Genomic DNA, 10,958 nt, shown 5'->3' with positions numbered 1-10,958 from the left:
AGCACCAGCAGCACCATACAGGAGCTGTCGGGTGAGCTGCCCTGGGAACTGAGGCACAGGCAGCGAGGGGAACTGCCTGAAGAGGCTCTGGGGAGCTGCCTCGCCAGCAGGAGATGCAGGTTGGTTAATACTGAACATCTCGCAGGAAATATGTGTCTGCAAAAAGCCAAAATATGCTAAAACAAAATGTGAAAACAAACATTCATTCTAACATTAGCAACATCCAGTATTGCTGGATTTCATTTTGAAATGACAGGTGCTTTTGCAACATACTGGGCTTTGTCCATTCTAACACAGCAGCACATTTTGAAAATATGATTTAAATAATTTTATTCACTGATACTTTTTCCTATATCATAAATTTATGTCACATCAGGATTTTCAAAAGATGCTCTGATGTGGGAAAAAAAAAATCAAAATAACAACTTTTCCAATAGCTCATGCTTTCCCTGAGATAGGAAATTTGATTCAAAGCATACACTGAATTTAGCTGGACACCCATTGACTTCAGCGGAGCAGATCTATGAGGAGATCTTGAAGAATGGAAGGAAAAATAGTGACAACAAACTGAAGGAATTCCTCTTTAAACAATGCCCTACAAATACACACAAGGATCGCTCCATCCTGCCTTTGATGTACAGCTCCCCAAAGCTTTAACTTCACTCCCACAGGAAAGGCAGAGCTGGGCCCCAGGCCCCACATCTGTTCTCAGGCACTGGGATTGCCTGAGCCCACCCTGCTCCTGCCCGGAATTCACATCTGCACCCCCAAATCCTGCTCTGCAAGGAGCAGTGATCATAGGAAATGATCACTGTGATTCTCTGCAAGGAGCATTGATCATAGGAAATGATCACTGTGATTGTCTGCAAGGAGCAGTGATCATAGGAAATGATCACTGTGATTCCCTACAAGGAGCAGTGATCATAGGAAATGATCACTGTGATTCCCTACAAGGAGCATTGATCATAGGAAATGATCACTGTGATTGTCTGCAAGGAGCAGTGATCATAGGAAATGATCACTGTGATTCTCTGCAAGGAGCAGTGACCATGGGCACTCATTTCTGTGATTCTCTACAAGGAGCAGTGACCATGGGCACTCATTCCTGTGATTCTCTACAAGGAGCAGTGACCATGGGCACTCATTTCTGTGATTCTCTACAATGTGCACTGACCATGGGCACTCATTTCTGTGATTCTCTACAAGGAGCAGTGATCATGGGCACTCATTTCTGTGATTCTCTACAGCCCTTGGTGAGGTCAAAGCCCTGAGTGCTGCTTTCTGGAAATATCCATTCCACTTCCCAAGCCAGGACTAAAGCTATCTGGAGCAGTATTTACTGAGCTAAAATCAGCTCTAGCAAAGCAGGACCTGTTTGTTTCACAGGGCTGGTCCTGGCTTTCTGCTGGATAAACATGTGAAGGTACAGCAGGCTAGAGCTGAACAGATCCAAGGGCAACATGTACAATTGTCTGGAAATGGAAACAAGGTTAAGTTAATACCAGCACCGAGTCTGATCGTAACTTGTGGCTCCCTGAAAATAAAGCCTCTGTAATGGGGCTCCTGAACTGTTACAGCACAAACACTGCCACTGAAATACGGTTCAGAGCCAGCTCCATCAAGGAGTGTTTTGTAAATGAATAATGACTTTGCTTAAAGCTAATCAACATCAAGTGTGTTAAAAAAGATGAAATAGTGCTGGAAGGCAGTGGGAGGTAGAGGAGGCTCAAAGTGCAAACAGGTGCTGATCTCCCTTCAGGGGGGATTGAGTGGCACAGACCTTACAGGGCTGTCACTTCTGATCAAAGCAAGCTCCAAGACCACATAATCACCATCACCCACCTTTTAAAGGATGCCCTGATTTATCATCTGTCACTGTTAATAACTTGGCTACTCTGTCTGAAATACTTAAAAACACTACACGAGGATAACATTTCAATGTTGTTTTTTTTTAAATGTGTAAATGTTTTAAACTAAAACACTGGAGCTTGTCCTTTGAGGCCATCTGTTGCTGAGACCACCTGCCATCAAAAGCCCACCTGAGCAGGAATATCCCATCACGACAGAGCATCCCTGGCAGCCGGGGCTTGGGGCTGGGGGGAGCAGGCTGTGTGTCAGACACGGCTGCTCCTGCTCTCTGCAGCCACGGCATGACAGCCAGATGTGAATAATGGCTGCATAATAACAGACACATGAAATGCTGTCCGGGCAAAACCTGATAAGGGATCTGCACATTCCTGGGCTGAGCCCCTCACATCCTCTCAGCCGTGTGCTGCTCGGAGTGTCCCGACATGTCAGCTCTGAGCCCTGCAACTGCTGAGCTTAATTATTTTCTGTTTATGAGAAGCATCAGCATTTCACGGGGAAACAAGACTTTTACCATGGTAATTACAATTTTGTGGGGTTTTGCCCTGAATCCCATTTTCCCCTGCTGATCTCATGCTCGTACCTCATTAATCTCTCCCCAGTAAATCACGCTGTTCTACTAAGCTACCTTTGCCAGAAAAAGGAACTTTCTGCCTTTCTTTTACCTACTCACAAGCCTATGGCAAACACCTGGTTCTTGATTTGGTGTATGTACACACCAGAAGAAAGAATCTATTTTATAACTTTGAACTGATAAATGCCACTGGACATTTCTTCCTCAATAAGTTTCCCATGGAGTGACTGGATTGTTAAAATAACCACATACAGGCACTTTTCCTAAAAGTCTGAGATAAGCAAATACCTATTGGGCCTTGGCAGCAAAGAAAAATCCTATCAAATTCAACAAATAAAAACTCAAACATGATTTCACTAAAATATAAAATTACTGTGAAAAATAAAGAAGTTTAATGTTTTTGAGATGTTGCCTTAATGACTTTTGGTATTATTGTCATTTAACTAATTTGCAACCTTCTAAGACAAGAATACAAATCTGTGTTAATTATTAATAACTGTAATAAATCGTTTTAGAAATAAGTATATCACTTTCCTTTAACAGTAATAAGCATCCAATTCCTTAAGTAGCAACTCGAGTATTAAACTGTTAAGACTGTTAGGATCTATGGCAAAGCAAGAAGTACAATCTCTGAATTCATTAATTCTTAACATGTCCTCAAAGCTCATCATTACATTCTGCTGCACTTACAGTCCTGATGAAAAGAATTAGCATCATTATGTACTTGAGGAATCTCATTTGCTTACCAGGAACCCCCCCCCAGATAATACCTGAATAACTGCGAGCATGAGATGAAATCTGAATCCTTGGTTTACAGTTCAGCAAGAATCTATTTGCAACATGATATTTGCCATTTTCTTAGGAAAAGGTGCAGTTCTGCTCTGGTGACAGTGAAGGGCCTAAGCTGAGAACTGAACAAACTCAGAGTGGCAGCAGGAGCTCAGCCACTGCTGGACATCTCTCTTCACTTTTATTTCTTCCAGAACCCCGATAGCAGGCTGGAAGAGTTCATCAGGAACAATGAAAGCAAATAACGGCCCACGAACCATGAGAGGTTTCTTGCAGACTGGTGCAGGCTGGGGCCAAGCCTGGGACAGTCCCTGGGCACAGCTGCCCTGTGGAGCCAGCTCTGACCCTCTGGCAGGTGTGAATCCTGTGAGGTGGCACACACAAGCAAAACACACACCTGGAGCCTTGCTGCAGCAATCCGCAATACACAGGTGATTTTAAAACTCTATTTCTCAGCACCAGTGGTTTAGCCAGAGCACCTACAGATGCACAGGCATTTATTCAGTAGTTTCACAAGTGGATTCTTTAGTGCAATGTCCTGCTTTGGCTGCAGCACGGTGTCCTCTGACAGGATTAACTTCCAGGGCATCTCAAAGCCCTGTGTCAAAGAGTGGCACAGTGACACAAAAAGGGAAAACAGATCTTTTCTCTTCCTCCAAAGCTGAATTTTGTAACAAAACTGCTTTATCTATGTGCACTTTAGACATGAAGACTATTGATAAAACCTGCAAGATCATTTCTGCCACTCAAGTTCCTCGTCACTGCTGCGAACACTTCAAAAGAGTACAAAAAGGCAAGAATTTAAGTGCCACACTGCATTGATAAGTTGAAAAACCAAACCACTGCTAAAGAACCTTCTGTTGGAAAATTCCCAGGCACAGCATGAGTGTCACAAGGATGGCCACTCTCCCGTTAGGTGCTGTCCTTTCTGGGATGGGATCCTGACCAGGGCTTTCCCAGAGCAGTGGGTGAGACAGGGAGGTTCCATCCTGCCTCCCCAGCTCATCAGCCAGCCTGGCCCCCTGCAAAACTGCAGGGGAAACTTGAGCTTCACACAAAAGCACGCTCCACTAAAAACTTCTCGACAATGTATTTACAATTCCAGCTTCATGGGGTAACTTGCTGAGGCGGCATTCAAACCCTGCATTTGTGTGTCCCGGTGTCCCCTAAGTGTGGCCACCCGCGGGACACTTCCGTGGGGTTGTACGGGGAACTCCCCGAGGGTAGAGACGGGCTGGCGCTCCCGCTGGGCGAGGCGAGGCAGCGATCTTGAACAGCCCAGGCACATTTTAAAGGCTCTTCACCGAGGATGCTGCTGGAATGCCAGCGCTCTGTAAACACTGCTGACACCGCCGCAGCTTCTCGCATCACTAAAGCCATCCCGCTTCCTCGGCTGCACAGGCTCACCGGAATATGCACCTTCAAAATCCATTTATTCCATTTCACCTTGCAATTTCTTTCGAGTAAATTACTGTCCCCTCTATTTAGACTTGATATATTCAAAGTGTGCTTTTATCAAAACGATCCAGGAAACAAGTTTATTAACGGCAAAGCACATCAGAGAAAGTTTAGAACACACAAAATTATCAAACTAAAGAACATATTTTATTTTTAATAAAATAGTGGAGCATGAAAAATAATTGTATATTACAAATATATACAGCACAGAACCGTGCACCCCCAGCACAGTAAAGAGCATCACTCTATACAAAGCTTCCCTTTGCAGAATCTAGTGCTTCTTGATCTATTCATAGTGAGAATTTGTTTAACAATAGAAAGAGTCAATAAGCCCTTTGGGTCTCTTTGAATTGATCCCCCCCTTTTTTTTTGCACAAATCAGTCCAAACGTGTATAACATTGGCTTGATTTCCATTAAAAAGCCACAAAATGTAACACTAAAGGGTTTCTGAGGACTAGACCTCTTAGTTCTTTTGTTAAGAGATTTCTTTTGTTGTCTTTATGTACAGCAAAATACTTGTTTCTCTTTTCATGTCATGGTAAGAAAAAAAAATGTATTGCACATTATTCTTATTCACAAAGTTTGTGTCTGGTGCAGGAAGTTTCTCTTTTGGTGAAAGAATATTGGTGAGCATTATAGACTGAGCCTATTTTTAGGCACTCCAAGCCCAGCGGGCTGAGAGGAGTTGTGGAGGGTTTGAAGTTAGCACGGAGGTTGTTTTCCCAGAGAGCATCCTCGCTCAGGACTGGCCTCCTCCGTGTCCCTGGAGAGACAATGCTCACTTGGGCACTTCTAAAATCAAACCACTGCTCCACAAACCTTGGCTATACCTTGTTACTCAGAGAGCTGAAGAAAATCCAGCCCAGCTACATGAAGAAGTTAAATAAGTGTTGGTTGTTGTGTTTGGTTTTTACGTTGTTTTTTTTCTTTTTTTTTTAATCTGAGGGATGGATTTGATTCTTAACTACAAATTAGCAACAGAGCAGACTGTTTTAATTCACAATATCTCTTTCACATAAAACCTTTCCATGAGTACGTTTACCTTCAGTTTTTCACCAGGTCCTGAATTCAGCATGATACATTTTTGTGCCTTGAGATATGAAAATGTTCTGACAAAAAAAAAAGCACCATTCATTTTTTAATTTCTGACTGCTACTGTGGACATTTGTAAGTCTGTGATGTGAGATACAGTCTTTTCTAAAACCTGGTCACACACAAGTGGGCGGTTGTAATGTTGATTCATATTTTGCAAGGTGAGTTTTCTGTGGATGCTGAGGTTTTTTGTAGATTCCACTACTCGTAATAACACTTGCAGGTTTTCTCCTACTTCTCTTCTTTAATCTCCGACTACAAACATTTTGCCAGGATTGAAGAGTCTTGGAAGTCCAGATCCACATGCCACTAGTAATGCCCACAACTAATAACATAAAAATTTTGACCATAAAAATTTCTACTGCTGGGATAGAGTTACTCATCATGCAGTCTAAATTTTTAGTCTGATTGTTCATCTTGCATTTCTGTTGAGTTGCCACTATTTTCCAATAATCCATGTTCAGTCTCTCATAAAAATAGCAAGCTATCACGCAAGTTGCAGGCACAGTGTACAAGACTGAGAAGACACCAATCCTGACCATAAGTTTCTCCAACTTGTCGGTGTTCTCTCCACCTGTTTTCATCACCCTCCTGATATGAAAAAGGGCCACAAACCCAGAAAGAATAAAAGAAGTGCCAATGATTAGGTAACAAGCCAAAGGAATGAGCACAAACCCCGTCAAGGCGTTCACATCCATGCTGCCGACATAGCAGAGCCCTGTCAGCTCGTCTCCAGCCACCCTCCTCATCACCAGGATCATGATGGTCTTCACGGCCGGGATGGCCCACGCCGCCAGGTGGAAGTAGCTGCTGTTGGCCTCGATCGCCTCGTGCCCCCACTTCTTCCCAGCCGCCAGGAACCAGGTCAAGGTCAGGATCACCCACCACAGGGAGCTGGCCATGCCAAAGTAATAGAGAACCAGGAACACGATGGTGCAGCCGGTGCTCTCCAGCCCCTCCTGGATGACATAGAGCTGGCCGCTGTCCCTGTCACACGCGATGCTCTCGGCGCCCGAGAAGAGGCGGATGATGTACCCCACCGAGTAGACGCAGTAGCACATGGACAGGAAGATGATGGGTCTCTCGGGGTACTTGAAACGCTGAGGATCTATGAGAAAAGTGAGCACAGTGAAAGCGCTGGAGAAGAAGCACAGGATGGACCAGATGGCAATCCAAATGACAGCAAACCGTTTGTCATCCCTGCTCCAGTAAACATCAACCCCTGGCGTGCAGAGCGGCGCGCAGGAAGCGCTCTTTTCCACATGGTGGAACTTGCCAGGATTTTCGCAGGACGCTCTGCTCAGGCTGTCCTTGTGCTGCTGCAGATCGTGGCCGCCGCTGGGCCGCTGGGGACGAAACATGGGCGGCAGCATGCTGGAGCCCCTGGGTGGCTCGTCCGACCCGTTGTTGGGGGCTTCCATGCACAGGTAATTGGGGTCGTTCTTTTTGGGCAGCTTGCTGCAGTCCAAGGAGTCCGGCCACTTGAAATTGAACTGCTCCATGATCGGGGAGCACTTCAGCCTCGCCTGCTCGCACATCACCCTGCAGGCTGGGATCGGGGTAGAAACCTGCTCCGTGCACATCGGGGCATAGAGGGAGCACAGGAAAAATTTCAGATGGCTGTGGCACCCGTACTCCACCAAGGGGGCAAACTCGTGCAGCTGAATGGCGGCTTCCCTTTGGTTCTCGTGCCCCATCAGGTTCGGCATCCTCGTCATGTTGTAGCCGATGTCCTTGCACATGGGGATCTCGATGGGCTGGCAGCGGCCGTCGCCGGGCCGCTCGATGTCCATGGAGCCGATGGCCGCGCAGCAGCCGCTGAGCCAGCAGAGCAGCAGCGCGGCGCCGCCGGCCGCCGGGCCCATGGCGCGGCCGGAGCGCGGCGCGGGGCCCGCGGCGCTCAGAGCGGCGGCCGGCCCGGCCCCGGCCCCGGCCCCGGCAGCGCCGGCCCCGAGCGCGGCGGGGCCGCGGCGCCGGCGGAGCGGGGCAGCATCGGCCCGGCCCCGCGGGGAGCGCCCGGGCGGCGGCCGGCGGAGGGGAAAGCGCCCCCGCCGCACGCCAGCGCCGAACTCGCTGCGGGCAGCCCGGCAACTTTCTGCTCCCCGGGCTTCCACTTTGGCGGTCCGCCCGGCCGCCCCCGGCTCCGCCGCCCGGCCCGGCGGTGTCCGCGCAGTCCGCAGCGGGCACGGCCCGGCCGCCGCTCCCCTCGCTCCCGTCCCGGGCGGCTCCCGGTGCCGCGGCCGCCTCCGGGGATCCTCCGCTGCTCCAGCGGCTCGCAGCTCCTCGCTCCTTGCCGAGCGAGAGGTGGAGATTGGTTTATCCGAGCGCGGAATAAAGGAGGAGGAGGGGGAGGAAAGCTCTAAGCCATTGAAGAGGGGGGCCTGAAGAATCCCCCCCGCTCGCCGCCCTCTGGTCCGGGTTTGCAATAGGTCGGCTCCGCCGCGCTGTGCCGAGCGGGGCTGAGTGTGCGTGGTGCCTGTGCCGGCTCCGCTGCCCCCGCCCCGCCGGCTCCTGGGGCCGCAGCAGCTGGGGCCTTGGGGGCGGCTGAATCGAGGATAAAATAAAGTAAAAAAAAAAAAAAAGCTAAACCCAAGAAGAGAAAAAACCTGTGCAGGATCCGCCTCGCATACGACATCCACTTTGCATGAGAAAGGTGAAGCTGACACGGTGATTACTTTCCAATCACTCGGAACGCCTTGAAACCTCCTTAAGGACCCCTACAGGTTCTCCTTGATCGGCACAGATTAGAAAAAGCCCCATTTGTTTCTCTCTCTTCTCTCTTTCCTTCCTTTCTGCTTTCCCTCGCGTTGCCCTCTGTTGAAAGTTTAACAAGATCTTTTCTGTAGAAGGCGTCAGCCTGCCCTCCCTCGCTCAGGTAGGAAGCCAGGGAGAGCGAAGCCTTCAGACTTCGTGGCTCCTAATAAGAGGGTTGAAGGTGGTGCCTCCTTGACTGCCTTTATTGGAGGGGGGGCAAAGCTTTAGCAGGGAGGATGTGGGGAGGAGGATGCATTTTATGGCGAGCGCTATAAACTCTTCTCTGCCAGGGTCATAAAATATGGTTGCTTTCAGCCTGGAGTCTCAGCTTTTTTCAAATGTCGTGCTTTGTCTCGAATTCCTAAATGAACAGGACAGGCAGGATTGCTGGAAAAGTACCTGATTATGGTTTTAATCACAGTATGGCATCACTCGAAAAGTAGCTTGCCTTTTTTTTTTTTTTTTTTTTTTTTTTCCCTTAAATAAGAAATGCTAAGAGGACAGGAGACATCGCCTTGGGGAAGTTACTTCATCCACTATAGAAAAAATACTTACAGATTTTTGGAGACGGGTATCGTTCTAAACTGAGTTGTGTTTACTTTTAAAGTTAAGCTTTGATATTTATTTTGCTTATTGGTCTCTCCGAGCTAGAGAAGGAGGAAGTTAAATCCCCAGCCAAACTAGAGCTCGCAGTTTTGCAGACGGAAAGGAGCACAGTGAGCAGAAGTCAAAGATTAGCTCTGCTCAGCCCCCCCTTCCCCCGCCCCCCACCCCCTTTGAGCTCAGTTTTAGCGAACATATTAATGAAGGAGGAAAATCTCTCTTTCATTTCATTCACGCTCACCCACACAAACCGGGCTCCTCTCCATGAGTGCCTGTTTCTTATCGAAAAGAGCACGGATCCTGCTGGAAACTCCCAGATCCCGCCGCTCCGAGTTAATACCCCCCAGCTCTGGAAGGAAGCCCTTGGCTTCCTCCGTGCTGATAAGGGTGAGATGGATCCGAGCGGGGCCAGCGGACCAGGGCTGCGCTTGTCTCGGAAAGCCCTGGAGATGCGGCCAGCCCTTGCCAAGGAGTAAAAGCCACCATCAAAATGTGCCTTGAAAAGCCAGGTCCCTTTGGAGGCTTTTCAGTGCATCGAGGAGATTAGATTTATAAAGCACTGCTCCGATTTATAAAGCACTGCTCCGAGGGACCGACCTTTCCTCGGACACTTTCAGATTCCTCAGGGATCAAAAAAGCAGGCAGTGTTATGAGCAGAAAAAGAGCTTTATTTATTTTAGTGTGTCTGTGTGTGTGAGAGAGAGAGAGGGTGTGCTGGGGCATTTCCATTCTTCATTAATCTAAGCCTGTTTTCTTAGCGTTTGCATTCATCCTGATTCCTCTTCTAGAGAGCTCAGCTGGGGGTAGCAGGGAAGTGTGGGGAAAGCTTTTTCAAGGGACAAGTAAATTCTGTTTAAAAAAGTAGAATTTAAATAATAATAAAAAAGTAGAATTTAAATAATGCATAACAGGCACATATTCAATGTTTGTTTTATCCAACTGGACTGTTTGGGAGCTTGTTTTTCTTTTTTTTTTTTTTTTCCAATAAGTATTTTTGTAGAGCATATTCTATCACCATTGACATTAAAGAAATTTAGAAAAAATACATTATATAAAGCATGGCCTTTTTTTTTTCTGTAACACTGATAGCAACCTTTTTCTCCTAAGAGGCAGAAAAGAAACACAAATGAAAGTGAGAAAAAAGAAGGGGGGGAACGTCCAACCTTTGTAGTTGTGTCTCTGTTAATTGATCTTTCATGTGCCAATTTAAATCAGCCTTGTTTTTCTAGCCATTACTTTAGCCAACGCATCCTGCCTTAGATAATTTCTTTTACTTTCTGTATTTTTAAGGACTATCTACACGTATCACCCATTCAACGAGCCGGAGTCAGTGAGAGTAACAAACAGAACATTATTATAGAAAAATGAGAGCGCTGAGAAATCAGCAACTGGAAGATACCTCTGTAACTAATAAATGAAAAGAACCTTTTGAAGGCTCCAGCTGAAAAGATATTTTATTTTATTTTTTTTCTCCTGTGTGTGGGATTTGAGATGTGTGATTCTATGGAGCAGCCAGGCACCCCTGCTGCTAGGCCCTGGCTAGGAGTTGGCCCCCCTCTGGCAAATGTTATGGAGAATTGGGAGGAATTTTATGGCTGTCTTTTCCCTCAGCTCTTTTTTCTTTTGTCTTCTTTGAAGAATGACTTTAGACATTTTATTTACATATTTAACCATGGATGAAAGAGGAAAAAGAAAGCATTTGGGCCGTTGTGGGAATAGTGATATGTTTAAATTAATGGAAATCTTATTAGGCTTCTAAAATTTTAAGCAAAAGATTTTTAATGAAACTTTATAATTAAACATGATTTCAAATAATGTGCC

The 10,958-nt window shown here is 46.8% G+C and overlaps 1 protein-coding gene and 1 long non-coding RNA gene across 2 annotated transcripts; one reads left to right on the top strand and one right to left on the bottom strand.

Moving 5' to 3' along the window:
* Positions 1–2,809: 2,809 nt before the first annotated feature.
* Positions 2,810–7,659, bottom strand: FZD10 (frizzled class receptor 10). The gene has a single exon (XM_021545074.4). It carries the CDS (start codon positions 7,643–7,645, stop codon positions 5,897–5,899), a length of 1,749 nt encoding a protein of 582 aa, XP_021400749.1. The 5' UTR covers positions 7,646–7,659; the 3' UTR covers positions 2,810–5,896.
* Positions 7,660–7,849: 190 nt separating this feature from the next.
* On the top strand, positions 7,850–10,585 carry LOC110478431 (uncharacterized). Its single transcript, XR_002466758.3, has 2 exons — positions 7,850–8,655; positions 10,428–10,585. It is a non-coding gene; the product is annotated as an uncharacterized LOC110478431 (long non-coding RNA).
* Positions 10,586–10,958: the final 373 nt, after the last annotated feature.

The sequence above is a fragment of the Lonchura striata genome, chromosome 15 (assembly GCF_050655825.1).
Source record: "Lonchura striata isolate lonStrDom1 chromosome 15, ASM5065582v1, whole genome shotgun sequence".
NCBI classification, from domain to species: domain Eukaryota; kingdom Metazoa; phylum Chordata; class Aves; order Passeriformes; family Estrildidae; genus Lonchura; species Lonchura striata.
The sequence above is the reverse complement of the archived record's forward strand: the minus strand, read 5'-3'. Positions and strand labels throughout refer to the sequence as shown.